Source organism: Coregonus clupeaformis, chromosome 20 (genome assembly GCF_020615455.1).
Source record: "Coregonus clupeaformis isolate EN_2021a chromosome 20, ASM2061545v1, whole genome shotgun sequence".
Lineage (NCBI taxonomy): Eukaryota > Metazoa > Chordata > Actinopteri > Salmoniformes > Salmonidae > Coregonus > Coregonus clupeaformis.
In genome coordinates this window covers 4,273,349-4,292,571 of record NC_059211.1, presented here as the reverse complement: position 1 = coordinate 4,292,571, position 19,223 = coordinate 4,273,349, and the positions used below count along the sequence as shown (strand labels likewise).

General features: G+C 46.2%; 1 protein-coding gene across 1 annotated transcript; it reads right to left on the bottom strand.

Annotated features, from left to right (window-relative positions):
* Positions 1–11,283: 11,283 nt before the first annotated feature.
* On the bottom strand, positions 11,284–14,068 carry LOC123481465. Its single transcript, XM_045205742.1, has 5 exons — positions 14,014–14,068; positions 13,404–13,748; positions 12,863–13,078; positions 12,381–12,701; positions 11,284–11,497 (listed from the first exon to the last, which is right to left on the bottom strand). Exons 1-5 carry the CDS (start codon positions 14,066–14,068, stop codon positions 11,388–11,390), a joined length of 1,047 nt encoding a protein of 348 aa, XP_045061677.1. The 3' UTR covers positions 11,284–11,387.
* Between the last annotated feature and the right edge of the window lie 5,155 nt (positions 14,069–19,223).

Genomic DNA, 19,223 nt, shown 5'->3' with positions numbered 1-19,223 from the left:
CGGCGAGAGGTACTGGCGTGTGTTGCCAGTCCGGTCCGGCCCGTTCCAGATCCCGGTGTAGGGCCAGTGGTGTGTGTCCCCAGTACAGTCCGGCCCATCCAAGCTCCCCGCACCAAGCCAGTGGTGTGCGTCGTCAGCCCTGTCCGGCCCGTTCCTGCTCTCCGCGCCAAGTCTGTGGTGCGCGTCGCCAGCCCTGTCAGGCCCGTGCCTGCTCTCCGCACCAAGTCTATGGTGCGTTTCGTTCAGCCCTGTCCGGCCCGTTCCTGCTCTCCGCACCAGGTCTGTGGTGCGCGTCGCCAGCCCAGTCCGGCCCATCCAAGCTCCCCGCACCAGGTCAGTGGTGCGCGTCGCCAGCCCTGTCCGGCCCGTGCCTGCTCTCCGCACCAAGTCTATGGTGCGTTTCGTCAGCCCTGTCCGGCCCGTTCCTGCTCTCCGCACCAAGTCTGTGGTGCGCGTCGCCAGCCCAGTCCGGCCCATCCAAGCTCCCCGCACCAGGTCAGTGGTGCGCGTCGTCAGCCCGGTCCGGCTCAGTCCTGCTCCCCGCACCAGGTCAGTGGTGCGCGTCGTCAGCCTGGTCCAGCCCGTTCCTGCTACTCGCACCAAACCAGGGATGCGAGTCGTCAGCCTGGTCCAGCTCGTTCCTCCTACACGCACCAAGCCAGGGGCGTGTGTCGTCAGTCCGGCTCCGACCAGCGGGGCTAGACAGGACCAGGGGTACTTTGGGGGGTTGGAGAGGAGGTGGGGATCAGGGCCGGCGCCAGAACCACCGCCGAGGAGGTATGCCCACCCAGCCCTCCCTTGTTTAGCCTTATTGAGGCGCGGTCGCAGTCCGCGCCTTTAGGGGGGGGTACTGTCACGCTCTGGCTCCGGGACTTTGTATGTTGAGCCAGGGTGTGTTCGTTTTCGTGGTGTTCTGTTTGGTTGGGTTGTTCTATGTATTGTATTTCTTTGTTTGGTTGAGTGACTCCCAATCAGAGGTAACGAGTGTCAGCTGTTGGCTCGTTGTCTCTGATTGGGAGCCATATTTATACTGTCTGTTTTCACCTTGTGTTTGTGGGTTTTTGTTCCTTGTCAGTCATTGTCTGAGGACGTTACGTATCGTTTATTGTTTTGTATTCGTGTGTGCACTTTACTATTAAAGTATGTTCGCTCAACACGCTGCGCCTTGGTCCTCTCTAACCAACGATCGTGACAACTAAATGCTCTTAATCTATGAGTCTGAGATCGATTGCTCTGGTCTCCACCCAACTTTCTGGGGAAATCGCGGTCTTTTTTCCTCATTATACTAAAGTTTTCAGTGAGGAAACAACTGCGTCACTCTCGTGATTATTTCTCCCCTTTTTCAGGTACGTTATTGATATAAAACGAGTTAATTTGAATGTAATAACTTGCTAACATGTCAAGAGAGTTTAAGGTATGTGTTAGTAACATCTTGAGTAAGTTAGAGTTAAGTTGAAGAGAGTTATTAGGTGCGTGTGTGAGTGAAATCTGCTTGGTTGCAGCGAAAATAGCTTCGTATTGAGAGTAGCTGCCATTTTATGTGCGCTGTTAATAATATATTTGGGGTTAATTGTATAATGTGTTTCGAATACTTTGTTGACATGGTTGATAAATGTAGTTATGGGTTACTGAGCTAAAGCTACTTTGTGTTTGACAGTTATATTGAAACATTTGTATATGTTTTAGTGAATTACAGTTTATGCTGTTGTGACTTGAATAAGCTTTGTACCCTACAAAACTCTGGTTCCTGTAGATCTGTTGTTCTGTAAAATGTGGTATTTTTGTAAAAGCTCATTATACTAAAGTTTTCAGTGAGGAAACAACTGCGTCACTTTCGTGATTATTTCTCCCCTTTTTCAGGGGCGTAACATAAGCACATGCAGTAAGGACCTAAGTGATGATGTAATTTAGTAAAGAATACAATAAAAATCCTCACATGTGACAGTGAGAGTCTCTTCAGGAGAGGGGAGATCCTCATGGCCTTCTACAGCACAGGAGTATCTGCCTGCATCCTCACTGCTGACTGGGTTTAGGAACAGACTGTTAGATTGGTTGGTTACATGTCCGTTCTTGTACCAGATGTAGGTGGGGTTGGGGTTATCAGTCAGAGTACAGGCGGTCCTACAGGTCAGTGTCACCCTCTGTCCCTCTGTCACTGTGGCAGGAGTCACCTCCACCTGCAGACCTGAAAGATTGTGAATAAAGAATAAATGTCTTATTTTCTCCTGTTATCAGGCCAGGTAAATACAACCTAAATCAGTTAATGTATACATACAATGATTATTTGACTGTCCCCATAGGATAACCCTATTTTGGTTCCAGGTAGAACCCTTTTCGGTTTCAGGTAGAACCCTTTTGAGTTCCATGTAGAACCCTATGTGGAAAGGGTTCTACATGGATCCCAAAACAGTTCTACCTGGAACCAAAAGGGTTCTACCTGGAAACAGAAACGGTTCTTCAAAGGGTTCTCCTATGGGGACAGTCAAATAATGTTTTTAGGTTCTAGATAGGACCTTTTTTCCTAAGAGTATAGAAAATACAGTACACACAAAGTGCAGTATTACCTGTGACAGAAAGAGTTGTTCCAGAGAAGGTATATCCCCATTCTGCATTAACTGTTTTAAATCTGAACTTGTACTCAGTTGAGTCGCTCTCTCTCAGGTCTGTGATTTTTAGAGTGGAGTCCTTGTCTGTTTGCCGATGGTACGTCACACGATCTGCATACTCTGGGTCCTGGCTCAGATCCTTAGTTACTCCAGTCTCCCATTTGCTGAACCAGGATACTTCTGTGACGTTATGCCAACTGGGATATGTGTAAAAGCCTGATATGTCCACTGTTGACCCTTTCAAAGCACAGATACTCTGATGGGTGTAAGTCACATTCATACAGCTCTCACCCCGAACACCTGAATCAAAATGTAGCTGATTAATTCCTGAAACGATAATGGGACTAAGTGTTTTAGATGTATTGGAAAGGTTCATATAAAATAAATACAAAATATAGACATATATCTACACACTCAGAAATAAAGGTTTAGATTTGTTCCTAAAAGGGTACAACCGCTTGTCACTGGGGTGGTTCCCTGTAAGGTCCTCCTTTGTACTTTTAGTTATAGGTAGTGATGTTATGTTTGATACCATAGTTCAGAGGCATGCGTAATAATAGCATGTATCACTTTATCAGAAGCACGTGATCAATGACGTCCGAAGCTTCGTTTCATTGAACAACCAGCTGGTTAGTTTGGTATTGGTTTGTTAGAAGACATAAAGGCTACACTGCACACACTCTACAGCAGGGTTCTTCAATTCCGGTCCTGGAGGGCCGAAACACCTCTGTTTTTCATCCTCTCCTTCTAATCAGGGGCTAATTCAGACCTGGGACACCAGGTGAGTGCAATTAACCAGGTAGAAATAAAAAACAGAAGTGTTTCGGCCCTCCAGGACCGGAATTGAAGAATCCTGCTCTACAGGATGTGGGACATCAACAATAATAATTTAGCTGCTCTTATTTCTTTGGACCAGCAGGTGCCACTAGTGTGCCCTGTGTTCATCAAAGCCTCAAGTACTGAACCTATTTTTGACACAATGGGCTGGATTACCTCAATGCTTCAGGAAGCTTTGTTTCACAATCACTAGTTATAGGTTCAGAACTGTACTTTTCTCTACAGGTACAAAAGCATTACAAAGCCATTTGTTCCTTGTATGTGGCAAAAATGTACCTCTAGCACTTAAACTAGTACAACACTTCCACTCACGGGTGGCAAAAAATAACTATTTGAACACCACGCCCCCGCTAAGCCACGCCTCCAATATAATTATCCAGTTTTTGAATGAATTGTAGAGTTACCACCCATGACTGTATTTGTTAATGACAGAGACATGGTTGTTGAATTCATACATTTTCAGTCCTGAGTTCTTAGGCGTGTTTATTCATTAAAATCAAACTCTTTATGACAATAGATTACATATCTCATAAGGCCTTATTTTGAGGCCTAATTTTACCCTAATACAGTGGCCTGAAGTGTGTGGTTTACAGGCCACATCAGGCCTGCAAGTAGGCTTGAAAATATTTAGTAACTTTCCCCAAATTTCCAGATTTTCAATAAATACTGTTTGTAGGATTCCCTGCTTATTCTCTGCCGTTTCAGGAATCTTCCAACCGGGATTTCTGGAGTACCACCCCAGTAACAAACCTTTAGCTCCTTTTAGGTGGCAAAGATTCATAATTGTACTTTATGGTGGTTTTTAACGGTATTGATTGAGGGTACACAAAATATGTTTTTACCCTGGGAAACAGAAATGTACCTTCACAATGTAGACCTTTATTTGAGAGTGAGAGTGTGATGATTGGGTAACACTTTACTTGACACCCAGTGTCATCACACGTTATGACACAGTCATAACCATGTCATAATATGTCATAACAGCTGACATAACTTGTCATAACCCATATATTGACACCTTTTGTGACATATATTGTGTTACTTTATGGCTGGTTATGACACCTACAGTGACATTTATTCAAGTATTTTTTTTCCCTGCCAATATATTTCCTTTCATTTGTTTCTTAAATCCTTTGTTGTTGTAATTAATTATTTACAGTCATGTTTTGTTCATCATATTTTAAATAAATACACTTTATGACACTGTCAGGAAGCATTATGATCATCCTGTGTCACTTTACTTGGACTAAGAAAATACACTTTGCAACACTGTCAAGAAGCATTATGACCATCATAATCATATAAGCCAGATAGGCCTATCACATACAGGCCCTTATATCAGTCATCTGTCAAACGAGGGTGTCTTGTCCTGCTCCTGAAATCTGCTCTTGCATTCATCCCAGTCATCAGCAAAAGAGCATTGAGGTAGGTGCATGTCTGACATCAATGTGTGTGCAATTACAATGATAATTTAACATGGTCAATATTTTTTTTATATAAAGGAAAGTGTTACCGATAATTGTACCTTTATATTTTAAATATTGGGTACAAATATGTATCATTAAACTCTTTATCCGCACATGTACCCTGAAAGGTACCGAACAGTACCATGTGAGATCATTATGTGTACCTCTGAAAGTACATTATATGCATTTTGATATTTTTGTACCCCAGGGAAAAATACTGTATCCTTAATTTCTATTTATTTTATTTTTTTATTTCACCTTTATTTAACCAGGTAAGCCAGTTGAGAACAGGTTCTCATTTACAACTGCGACCTGGCCAAGATAAAGCAAAGTAGTGCAATAAAAACAACAGAGTTACATATGGGGTAAAAAAAAACATAAAGTCAGAAATACAACAGAAAATATATATACAGTGTGTGCAAATGTAGCAAGTTATGGAGGTAAGGCAATAAATAGGCTATAGTGCAGAATAATTACAATAGTATTAACACTGGAATGCTAGATGTGCAAGAGATTATGTGCAAATAGAGATACTGGGGTGCAAAAGAGCAAAATAAATAACAATATAGGGATGAGGTAGTTGGGTGGGCTAATTTCGGATGGGCTGTGTACAGGTGCAGTGATCGGTAAGGTGCTCTGACAACTGATGCTTAAAGTTATTGAGGGAGATAAGTGTCACGGTTTCGGCCGAGGCTGCCTCTCTCCCTTGTTCGGGCAGGCTTCGGCGTTCGTCGTCTCCGGAATTCTAGCTGCCACCGATTGATGTTTCATGTTCGTTTGCTTTTGTCTGTTTGTTTCTACACCTGTTTCTGTTTTGTAGTAATTAGTGTCCTATAAGTTTCTCGTTGTGTTTGTCTTGTGTTGTGTGTGATTGTTACCGTCAGTCTGTGTATTGCTCGGTTGAGCGTTATTTTCTCCACTGTTTGCTGGAGCGTTCGTTGCACTTGTGTGTGCACTTATTTTCATCCTGACGCACCTGTTTGTGCGCATTGTCTTTTCGCCTTCGTGCGTATTTTGCTGTCAGGCTTATTTCGTCCTGTTGCCTGTGTTTAGGCAGGAATACAGCTTTTTGGAATTCAGTCTGCTTCCTGCGTTTGATTCCTACACCACACCTACAACACGACCAGACAGAATCACACACCGCACAGTATGGACTCAGCAGGAGCCGAAGCAGCACATTCAAGACTGGAAACCCAGGTTCGGGAACAGCAAGAGCAGCTCCTGCAGATGGGGGCCGCCCTGCAGGAGGTGATGACCACCCTCCGAGGCTGGGGTCCGCCTCCACCGCCAGCCGCCCTGCCAGCACCATCGGCCAGCCCACCCAGTCCAGCGCCGGAACCTCGCGGAGTCCGACTATCTCTCCCGAGGTCCTACGACGGGACCGCAGCTGGGTGTCAGGGATTCCTGCTCCAGGTAGAGCTGTACCTGGCCACAGTACATCCGGCACCTTCAGGGCATGAGAGCGTGTCCGCCCTGATCTCCTGCCTGGCCGGTAAAGCGTTGGAGTGGGCCAACGCGGAGTGGAGGAAGATCGACGCCACGACTATTACATACACCGAGTTCTCCCGCCGCTTTAGGGCGGTGTTCGACTCATCCCCGGAGGGGAAAGCGGCGGGGAGCGTCTGGTCTTCCTCAGGCAGGGGAGGAGGAGTGCCCAGGAATTCACACTCGAATTCCGTACTCTAGCGGCAGATGCAGGGTGGAATGAGCGGGCCCTCATCGATCTATACCGATGTAGCCTCAGAGAGGACGTCCGTCGGGAGCTGGCCTGTAGGGACACCAGTCTCACTTTCGACCAGCTGGTCGACATGTCAATCAGGTTAGATAACCTATTGGCTACCCGCGGACGTCCTGAGGGGGGTCCGTCCATTCCATCCTCCAGCGCATCCGAGCCGTGTCCTATGGAGCTCGGGGCGCTGGCGCTAGAGATAGGAGGAGTCGGCAGACTAGGGGGTCCATCCACTGCACCAACTGTGGTCGGGGAGGACACACCGCGGCTAGGTGCTGGGGATGGCCTCCTAGGGGAGATGACGACAGGTCCCGCACTGGGGATTCCTTCCAGGTGAGTAGGCGCCCCACTCACCCAGAGCTCTCTGTTGCCCATTTCTGTATGCCTGTATGTTTTCCACAGGTAGCACCTCATGCCCAGCATAAGGCGCTGGTAGATTCAGGCGCAGCTGGGAATTTTATTGATAAAAAGTTTTGTTTAGCGTTAGGGATTCCCCTCATTCCTGTTGATGTTCCTTTTCCCGTTCACGCCCTAGATAGTCGTCCGTTGGGTACGGGCTTGATCAGGGAGGTCACGGCGCCACTTAGGATGTGTGCGCAGGGGGCTCATCAGGAGATGATTCAGCTGTTCCTGATTGACTCTCCTGCGTATCCGGTGGTGCTGGGCATGCCCTGGTTGAGTACCCATAACCCAGTGATTTCGTGGCAGGAGAGGGCTCTGATGGAGTGGTCTGCTCAGTGTGTGGGTAGATGTTTGGGCGTTTCCGTAGGGGCTACCTCGGTGGAGAGTCCAAACCAGGTGCCCGCATTGCACATTCCACCTGAATATGGGGATTTGGCTATCGCGTTTAGTAAGGCGAGGGCGACGCGGTTGCCACCCCATAGGCAGGGGGATTGTGCGATAAACCTTCAGGCAGGGAGCTGCGCTCCCACGGAGTCATGTGTATCCTCTGTCTCAGGAGGAGAAGAAAGCTATGGAGATTTACATAGACGAATCGCTGAGACAAGGATACATACGGCCGTCCACTTCCCCCGCGTCCTCGAGTTTCTTTTTCGTGAAGAAGAAGGATGGTGGTTTGCGTCCGTGCATCGATTACCGTGGTCTCAATCAGATTACGGTGAAGTATAGTTATCCACTCCCGCTGATTGCGACCATGACTGAGTCGTTGCATGGGGCGCGTTTCTTCACGAAATTAGATCTCAGGAGCGCGTACAACTTGGTGCGCATCAAGAAGGATGATGAATGGAAAACAGCCTTTAGTACCACCTCGGGCCATTACGAGTATCTAGTCATGCCATACGGGTTGATGAATGCTCCGTCGGTTTTCCAATCATTTGTGGATGAGATCTTCAGGGACATGCAGGGACAGGGAGTCGTTGTGTACATAGATGACATTCTCGTGTACTCACCTACCCGTGTCGAGCATGTGGCCCTGGTGCGCAGAGTGTTGCGGAGGCTGGTGGAGCACGACCTGTATGTGAAGGCAGAGAAGTGTCTGTTTTTCCAGGAGTCTATCTCCTTTTTGGGGGTATCAGTTGTCCGCGTCAGGGGTGAAGATGGAGGTAGACCGAAGCGTCGGCCGTGCGTAATTGGCAAACACCAACCACTGTGAAAGAGGTGCAGCAGTTTTTGGGGTTTGCGAATTACTACCGGAGGTTTATCCGGGGTTTTGGGCAAGTGGCAGCTCCCATCACGTCTCTCTTGAAGGGGGGTCCGGTGCGTCTGCAGTGGTCAGTCGAGGCGGACAGGGCGTTTGGGAGGCTGAAGGACCTGTTTACCTCGGCTCCGGTGCTGGCGCATCCGGATCCCTCTTTACCATTTCAGGTAGAGGTGGACGCGTCTGAGGCCGGTATTGGCGCCCGTGCTTTCACAACGGTCAGGCGCGCCACCTAAACTCCGCCCCTGTGCCTTCTATTCCAAGAAGCTCAGCCCGGCGGAGCGAAATTATGACATAGGGGACAGGGAGCTGTTAGCTGTGGTACAGGCCCTTAAGGTGTGGAGGCACTGGCTTGAGGGGGCTCAACACCCTTTCCTCATTTTGACGGACCACCGTAACCTGGAGTACATCCGGGCAGCGAGGAGGCTGAACCCTCGGCAGGCTAGATGGAGTATGTTTTTGACCCGTTTCTCTTTTAAGATCACCTACATCCCTGGGTCAAAAAACGGGAAGGCAGATGCGCTGTCTCGGCTGTATGACGGGGAGGAGAGGTTCGTGGAGCCCACTCCCATACTGCCGGAGTCGTGTCTAGTGGCACCGGTGGTGTGGGAGCTCGATTCTGAGCTCGAGCGGGAATTACGCACCGACCCTAGTCCACCACAATGCCCGGAGGGTCGGAAGTATGTTCCGCTCGAGTGTCGGGATCGATTGATCTATTGGGCTCACACGTCACCCTCCTCTGGACACCCGGGTATCGGCCGGACAGTGCACTGTCTTAGTGCCAAATATTGGTGGCCCACGTTGGCCAGGGATGTGAGGGTTTATGTTTCCTCCTGCTCGGTGTGCGCCCAGTGTAAGGCGCCTAGACATCTGCCTAGGGGTAAGTTACTGCCCCTGCCCGTTCCACAACGACCATGGTCCCACCTCTCGGTGGATTTTATAACTGACCTTCCCCTCTCTCAAGGGAATACTACCATCCTGGTCGTTGTGGACCGGTTCTCTAAGGCCTGTCGTTTGCTCCCCATGCCGGGTCTTCCTACTGCCCTGCAGACCGCCGAAGCTATATTCACCCATGTGTTCCGGCACTACGGGGTGCCCGAGGACATTGTGGCTGACCGAGGTCCCCAATTCACCTCCAGAGTCTGGAGAGCTTTTATGGAGCGGTTGGGGGTCTCGGTGAGCCTCACCTCGGGTTACCACCCGGAGAGTAATGGGCAGGTGGAACGCGTTAACCAGGATGTGGGTAGGTTTCTCAGAACGTACTGCCGGGATCGGCCGGAGGAGTGGGCGAGATATGTGCCCTGGGCCGAGATGGCACAGAACTCTCTCCGCCACTCCTCCACCCAACTAACCCCTTTTCAGTGTGTTTTGGGGTACCAGCCGGTTCTGGCACCATGGCATGAGAGCCAGATCGAGGCCCCCGCTGTGGATGAGTGGGTGCGGCGCTCGGAGGAGACGTGGGACGCTGCACACGTCCATCTGCAGCGTGCCATACGTCGACAGAAGACGAGCGCCCGACCTACACCGCAGTGAGGGGCCAGTGTACGCACCTGGAGATCGAGTCTGGCTCTCTGCCAGAAACCTGCCCCTCCGCCTGCCCTGTCGGAAGCTGGGTCGGCGGTTTGTAGGGCCATTTAAAGTCCTGAGAAGGTTGAACGAGGTATGTTATAGATTACAGTTACCAGTTGAGTATAAGTGTATTAACCCCTCGTTCCATGTGTCCCTTCTCAGGCCGGTGGTAGCAGGCCCACTCCAAGAACATGAGATCTTGGAGACCCCCCCGGCCCCGTTGGACATCGAGGGGTACCGGCGTACACCGTGAGATCCATCTTGGATTCTAGACGTCGGAGAGGGGGTCTTCAGTATCTAGTGGAGTGGGAGGGGTACGGTCCGGAGGAGCGGTGCTGGGTGCCGAGGAGAGACATCTTGGACCCGTCGCTCCTGACGGAATTCCATCGGGGTATCCGACGCGCCCTGCGCCGCGGCCTCCGGGTCGTCCCCAAGGCCGGAGTCGGCGCGCGTCTGGAGCCGCGCGTCAAGGGGGGTACTGTCACGGTTTCGGCCGAGGCTGCCTCTCTCCCTTGTTCGGGCAGGCTTCGGCGTTCGTCGTCTCCGAATTCTAGCTGCCACCGATTGATGTTTCATGTTCGTTTGCTTTTGTCTGTTTGTTTCTACACCTGTTTCTGTTTTGTAGTAATTAGTGTCCTATAAGTTTCTCGTTGTGTTTGTCTTGTGTTGTGTGTGATTGTTACCGTCAGTCTGTGTATTGCTCGGTTGAGCGTTATTTTCTCCACTGTTTGCTGGAGCGTTCGTTGCACTTGTGTGTGCACTTATTTTCATCCTGACGCACCTGTTTGTGCGCATTGTCTTTTCGCCTTCGTGCGTATTTTGCTGTCAGGCTTATTTCGTCCTGTTGCCTGTGTTTAGGCAGGAATACAGCTTTTTGGAATTCAGTCTGCTTCCTGCGTTTGATTCCTACACCACACCTACAACACGACCTGACAATAAGAGTCTCCAGCTTCAGAGATTTTTGCAATTCGTTCCAGTCATTGGCAGCAGAGAACTGGAAGGAATGGCGGCCAAAGGAGGTGTTGGCTTTGGGAATGACCAGTGAGATATACCTGCTGGAGCGCAGACTACGGGTGGGTGCTGCTATGGTGACCAATGAGCTAAGATAAGGCGGGGATTTACCTAGCAGTGATTTATAGATGGCCTGGAGCCAGTGGGTTTGACGACGAACATGTAGTGAGGACCAGCCAACAAGAGCGTACAGGTCACAGTGGTGGGTAGTGTATGGGGCTTTGGAGACAAAACGGATGGCACTGTGATAGACTACATCCAATTTGCTGAGTAGAGTGTTGGAGGCTTCTAAGAGTGTATGACATTGTCATTTCTATGTCATTTGTCCCTTCTCATTGACCTTAAATGACTGATACTTGTTAAGTAGAGAACTAATTGCATTCATACTCACACACTGCAGGAGAGTAGAGATCCTCATGGCCTTTTACAGCACAGGAGTAACTGTCTGAATAAGAATTATTGACAGAGTATTGCCGAGATGTGGGCTCATGTAGAAGTTGTCCGTTGTTGTATCAGATGTAGGTGGGGTTGGGGTTGTCAGTCAGAGTACAGGTGGTGCTACAGGTCAGTGTCACACTATGTCCTTCTGATATTGTGTCAGGAGTCACCTTCACCTGCAGGTCTGAATGAAGAGAGAATAAAAACATAAAAGTACAACCCTCAACATTTCCACCAACTACTACTAGAGATAAAGGATTACCAGTATATCATAATGTTCTGTAAGTGTAGTGTTACCAGTATATCATAATGTTCTGTAAGTGTAGTATTACCTGTATATAATAATGTTCTATAAGTGTAGTATTACCAGTATATCATAATGTTCTGTAAGTGTAGTATTACCAGTATATCATAATGTTATGTAAGTGTAGTATTACCAGTTTATCATAGTGTTCTGTAAGTGTAGTATTACCAGTATATCATAAAGTTCTGTAAGTGTAGTATTACCAGTATATCATAATGTTCTGTAAGTGTAGTATTACCAGTATATCATAATGTTCTGTAAGTGTAGTATTACCAGTTTATCATAGTGTTCTGTAAGTGTAGTATTACCAGTATATCATAATGTTCTGTAAGTGTAGTATTACGAGTATATCATAATTTTATGTAAGTGTAGTATTACCAGTTTATCATAGTGTTCTGTAAGTGTAGTATTACCAGTATATCATAATGTTATGTAAGTGTAGTATTACCAGTATATCATAATGTTATGTAAGTGTAGTATTACCAGTTTATCATAGTGTTCTGTAAGTGTAGTATTACCAGTATATCATAATGTTCTGTAAGTGTAGTATTACCAATATATCATAATGTTCTGTAAGTGTAGTACTACCAGTATATCATAATGTTCTGTAAGTGTAGTATTACCAGTATATCATAATGTTCTGTAAGTGTAGTACTACCAGTATATCATAATGTTATGTAAGTGTAGTACTACCAGTATATCATAATGTTCTGTAAGTGTAGTATTACCAGTATATCATAATGTTCTGTAAGTGTAGTTTTACCTGTGACAGACAGACTTGTTCCAGAGAAGCTGTACCCCCATCCTGAGATCTGTGTGTTGAATCTGAATTTATACTCAGCTGAGTCGCTCTCTCTCAGATCTGTGATTCTCAGGGTGGAGGGAAGGCTCTCCAGGGTCCGGCCTGCATACTCTGGGTCTCTGGCTAGGTCCTCAGGTGCCGACTTATCACTTCTAAACCAGAATGTTGTTTTGATCGGATGATAACTGAAATAACTACAGGATATGTCCACTGATGACCCCTTCAAAGCACATATTCTCTTGTCGGTGTAAGTCACTCTGTTACAGCTCTGATCCTGAACACCTGAAACATAATGACAATGAGGGCATGATGTACACAATACAATTATGAGCTGCAGTAATCCTGTGTTACAGTTATGTTAGATAACTGTGAGGGCTGTTTAGCAGACAGAATAGATCTACTTGAAAAGTTATACTAGAATACTGAGTTCAATCCACACTCACACACTGCAGGAGAGTGGAGATCCTCACGGCCTTTTACAGCACAGGAGTAGCTGTCTGCAGCATCAGGGTAGACTGAATAGGGGGAAGTGTTGTCAGTTACTATCTGTCCGTTCTTGTACCAGATGTAGGTGGGGTTACCAGTCAGAATACAGGTGGTGCAAGTCAGTGTCTTCCATGCTGATACAAATGAATAAGGAGTCACCTTCACCTGCAGATCTGGAGTAGATCACAGCACATTACAACCATTAGTCATCTGACATATTTTCTAGTCACATTACATTAATTTTTTTAAGACAAAGTGGTCCTCTGTAGCTCAGCTGGTAGAGCACGGTGCTTGTAACGCCAGGGTAGTGGGTTCGAACCCCGGGACCACCCATACACAAAAATGTAAGCACGCATGACTGTAAGTCGCTTTGGATAAAAGCGTCTGCTAAATGGCATATTATTTATTATTATTATATTATATTATTATATTATATTATATTATATTACAAAATACTACAATTTCCAGAACTAAATTGACAGAATAATATCACTGTACCTGTGACAGACAGAGTGACTCCAGGGTTGCCAGTATATCTCCCTCCGGTCTGATCTGTTATAAATCTGAACTTGTACGTAGCTGCGTCACTCTCTCTCAGGTCTGTGATTCTTAGAGTGCAGTCATTCTTGTTATCTCTATGGTACGTCACACGATCTATGTATTCTGGGTCATCACTCAGACTAAAAGGATTCCCCTCAGCATCATTTTTTGTGAACCAGAAGGTTGTTGTGACTGTACCACTGGGATATGTGTAAGAGCAGGACAGCTCCACTGTTGACCCCTTCAAGGTACAGATACTCTGAGGGGTGTAAGTCACACTCCAGCCATTCTGACCCAGTACCACTGAAACACACAGTCACACAACACAATGATATTACATGAAGCAAAGGTCTATCGGCTTACACTGACAGGAGGGTTTGTCCACACTTTGTTGCCGTACTGTAGTTGCTGAGTTGAGTGTGAATGGAAACGATATATAAGCATCACTCAGTGAGGTGTGAAAGATAATTGTTTCAGGAAAGCTGATGCGCCAAACAGATGATGCCATTGAACACACCAGAATAACATTAAGATAACATTACTAAAACAGTTATGAATGAGACCATACCTGTCACAGACCAGAGAAAGACCACCAACACACTTCCTGCTGTTCTCAAAGCCATTGTTGCATCTCCCACCCTGCAGTCTTAGAAACATACACAACAACTCACTCTATAGCTGGTGAATAACTACACCTGATACATTGAAAAAAGCACAAAGTGTCTCTGAGTATACCAGGAGTGCTGATCTAGGATCAATTTAGCTTTTAGATCATTACTATGGACCAGGGTGACCTGATCCTACATCAGCACTCCTACACTGAGACACTTAATGAATACAGGGCCTGATGTAATTGATAGATTAATTATTAATGACTAATTATTACACCCTGAAACTGTGTATAATGTGTTAGAAATGTGTGAGTGTAGGACCAGTAAAGGCTATGGCATTGAGCCACTATTTAGCAATGTGAGTAAGAGTTAGGCCAGACAACAAAGACAACTGAGAAACTAAGATAAAGTGGCCTCCCAATTTAGGGAGGGGAGAAACTGCTATGAAAACATGGTGCAGAATATTGTGAGAACGGCAATAACTGAGTAATGCAGGGAGTAGGGTATGTGTGTGTGTGTGTGTGTGTATGTGTGTATGCATGTGTGTATATGTGTGTGTGTGTGTGAACTGATGGTCAGTAGAGCAGTTTTAGAGTGGAAAACGACAGCCCGCCTACAGAGGGGAGGGATTTTTTTGTATGACGTATGAGTATAAAAGATGGACTCTGAAATTGTGATGGCAGAATTCTCAATGAATAAATATCTCTGACTATGCAGACCGGGACTCTGGCCGTTACTTAAATCCCAAAAGACTTACAACCTTTTGGGAGACGCACAGAGAAACTGAAATAGTTTGTTAAATAATTCACATAACAGTAATAATACCAATAATAATAATAATAATAATAATAATAACAATAAAAACTATATAATATAGCGTACTTACAGAGTGAAGGGGAGAGGTCTTGTACAGTGAGTCAACTTACTGGTGTAGCAGTGCATAGAAACAAGAAGTGTGAGTTCTGTGGTTGATTGGCACATTTTGAAAGTAACCTAGTCAGGGATTTAAGACAACAACATGAATCAACAGCATGCCAGAAAAAGGATGTAGTGTATCTAAATATAAAATATGACCACATAGCTAGTTGCATTTCTTCATTTGTGCCCCCCAAAAAATGTAAGAGGCAAAATGCAGCCCATTTTCAATGTAGTCTTTTCTTTAAATACAGATCCAAAACAACGTGTTGACTGGGATGTACATGATTTCTAAACCCTCATACTACCGACTGGGGTCCTTATGACCCCAGAGGCATATTTTTGATCATAGCCCAAATGTGGTTTATTCAATTTGTCATGTCTTTGTCAATAAACTTGTTCTTAATAAATCTAAATCATTGTTTAGTGTTTGTGTATCAATATGGACTTTAAAATTTCAAGTCCTTTGGGGTCAGTTTGACACCAGGCAAAAACACCTAATTCCACCTATAGTAATTTCATAGACCTTTATTATAATTTTAGTTTCTCTGGAGACATAATAAGTTATCCATACCACCAGAGGTGTGGACCTGTATCAGGGATTTTGACCAGATAGACAGATCATCTGCAGAGATATATCTCCCCATGTACTCGATTTTAGTTGCCTATATACCCTGTATCATATGTGTAAAAAAGGCCGGCCCTTTCAATCTGATTGGCATTCAGGCCTGTCAATCACCCGCCCATGCCAACCAATCAGGGCTCTTGGACTCACTCCAGGGCTCTGCCCCCGACACCTCAAGTTAGTGCATGTTTACATTTTTATTTGACCTTTATTTAACTAGGCAAGTCAGTTAAGAACAAATTCGTATTTACAATGACGGCCTACAGCGGCCAAACCCAGACGACGCTGGGCCAATTGTGCGCCGCCCTATGGGACTCCCAATCACGGCCGGTTGTGATACAGCCTGGAATCGAACCAAGGGGTCTGTAGTGACGCCTCAAGCACTGAGATGCAGTGCCTTAGACCACTGCGCCACTCTGGAGCATACTGTCCATGGAGAAGGATAGAGGCCTCTAGCGGCCAAAATTCTGTATTAGCATGGGCAGCACCATTTTGATGTATTCAACAGGGTGGGACTTCCAACCTTATTGGCTGATCCCTCCTGGTGAGCCAGTTGGAGTCATGACCAACCGGGTAATCAGAAGGGAGGGAGAGGGGGTTTGTCGCCCCCTTGGGCTCGTACAGTGGAGGAGATCTTCGTGCACTATACTCAGCCTTGTCTCAGGGTAGTAGGTTGGTGGTCTGTTGATATCCCTCTGGTGGTGTGGGGGCTGTGCTTTGGCAAAGTGGGTGGGGTTATAGCCTGCCTGGTTGGCCCTGTCCGGGGGTATCGTCGGATGGGGTCACAGTGTCTCCCGACCCCCCTGTCTCAGCCTCCAGTACAGTGGCTTGCGAAAGTATTCACCCCCCTTGGCATTTTCCCTATTTTGTTGCCTTACAACCTGAATTAAAATTGATTTTTGGGGGGTTTGTATAATTTCATTTACACAACATGCCTACCACTTTGAAGATGCAAAATATTTGTTATTGTGAAACAAACAAGAAAGAAGACAAAAAAACAGAAAACTTGAGCGTGCATAACTATTTACTCCCCCAAAGTCAATACTTTGTAGAGCCACCTTTTGCAGCAATTACAGCTGCAAGTCTCTTGGGGTATGTCTCTATTAGCTTAGCACATCTACCCACTGGGATTTTTTCCCATTCTTCAAGGCAAAACTGCTCCAGCTCCTTCAAGTTGGACGGGTTCCGCTGGTGTACAGCAATCGTTAAGTCATACCACAGATTCTGGGCTTTGACTAAGCCATTCCAAGACATTTAAATGTTTCCCCTTATACCACTCGAGTGTAGCTTTAGCAGTATGCTTAGGGTTATTGTCCTGCTGGAAGGTGAACCTCCGTCCCAGTCTCAAATCTCTGGAAGACTGAAAAAGGTTTCCCTCAAGAATTTCCCTGTATTTAGCGCCATCCATCATTTCTTTAATTCTGACCAGTTTCCCAGTCCCTGCCAATGAAAAACATTAACATTTTAGTCATTTAGCAGACGCTCTTATCCAGAGCGACTTACAGTTAGTGAGTGCATACATTTTCATACTTGCCCCCCGTGGGAAACGAACCCACAACCCTGGCATTGCAATCGTCATGCTCTACCAACTGAGCTACATGGGGCCAGCATGATGCTGCCACCACCATGCTTCACTGTGGGGATGGTGTTCTCGGGGTGATGAGAGGTGTTGGGTTTGCGCCAGACATAGCGTTTTCCTTGATGGTCAAAAAGCTCAATTTTAGTCTCATCTGACAAGAGTACCTTCTTCCATATGTTTGGGGAGTCTCCCACATGCCGTTTGGCAAACACCAAACGTGTTTGCTTATTTTTTTCTTTAAGCGATGGCTTTTTTCTGGCCACTCTTCCGTAAAGCCCAGCTCTGTGGAGTGTACGGCTTAAAGTGGTCCTATGGACAGATACTCCAATCTCCACTGTGGAGCTTTGCAGCTCCTTCAGGGTTATCTTTGGTCTCTTTGTTGCCTCTCTGATTAATGCCCTCCTTGCCTGGTCCGTGAGTTTTGGTGGGCGGCCCTCTCTTGGCAGGTTTGTTGTGGTGCCATATTCTTTCCATTTTTTAATAATGGATTTAATGGTGCTCCGTGGGATGTACAAACGTTCAGATATTTTTTTAGAACCCAACCCTGATCTGTACTTCTCCACAACTTTGTCCCTGACCTGTTTGGAGAGCTCATTGGTCTTCATGGTGCCACTTGCTTGGTGGTGCCCCTTGCTTAGTGGTGTCGCAGACTCTGGGGCCTTTCAGAACAGGTGTATATATGCTGAGATCATGTGACAGATCATGTGACACTTAGATTGCACACAGGTGGACTTTATTTAACTACTTATGTGACTTCTGAAGGTAATTGGTTGCACCAGATCTTATTTAGGGGCTTCATAGCAAAGGGGGTGAATACATATGTACGCACCACTTTTCCGTTGTATATTTTCTAGAATGTTTTTGAAACAAGTTATTTTTTTCATTTCACTTCAACAATTTGGACTATTTTGTGTATGTCCATTACATGAAATCCAAATAAAAATCCATTTAAATTATAGGTTGTAATGCAACAAAATAGGAAAAACGCCAAGGGGGATGAATACTTTTGCAAGGCACTGTATCTATGCTGCAATAGTCTATGTGCCGGGGATGAAGAGTCAGTCTGTCTTATCCGGTGTCCTGTGTGAATTTAAGTATGCTCCCTCTAATTCTCTCTCTCTCCCTCCCATCCCGGAGGACCTGAGCCCTAGGACCATGCCTCAGGACTACCTGGCCTGATGACTCCTTGCTGTCTCCAGTCCACCTGGTCATGCTGCTGCTCCAGTTTCCACTCTTCTGCCCACGGCTATGGAACCCTGACCTGTTCACCTTACGTGCTACCTTGTCCCAGACCTGCTGTTATCAACTTCTCTCTCTACCGCACCTGCTATTTCAACCTCTAAATGCCCGGCTATGAAAAGCAAAGTGACATTTACTCCTAATGTACTGACCGGTTGCAACCTCTACAACCTCTGTGATTATTATTTGATGCTGCTGGTCATCTATGAACGTTTGAACATCTTGGAGAAAAATCTGGCCTTAATGGCCATGTAGTGTTATAATCTCCACCCAGCACAGCCAGAAGGGGACTGGTCACCCCTCAGAGCCTGGTTCCTCTCTGGGTTTCTTCCTTTCTAGGGAGTTTTTCCTAGCCACCGTGCTTCTACATCTGCATTGCTTGCTGTTTGGGGTTTTAGGCTGGGTTTCTGTATAGCACTTTGTGACATCTGCTGATTTAAAAAGAGCTTTATAAATAACATTTGATTGATTGATTTGCCAATCGTGAAAAATAAAATGGACTACTTCAAAATGGAGATTGCCTCAATGGCTCTGCCCATGCTGTCACAGAATCTATAATGGCACAGATACAAAGATGAGTCCTCTATCTATCTCTATGATGCCATTGCAAGGAGAAGAAAGTGTTGTGCTGGTGGACTGTTCACATGCTGTTTCCCAACCTAAGTGTTGTGTGGGTCAATTGGCATGTAAGTTTGTGCATTTTCTCTGGGGGATATTTGGTGTGATAACTAATGTTGTTTATACAGTACCTGGCCTGCAGGTGTTTGTAGATAAGTAAGATCAGTTGTAAGACCACTCATTTTCAGTTA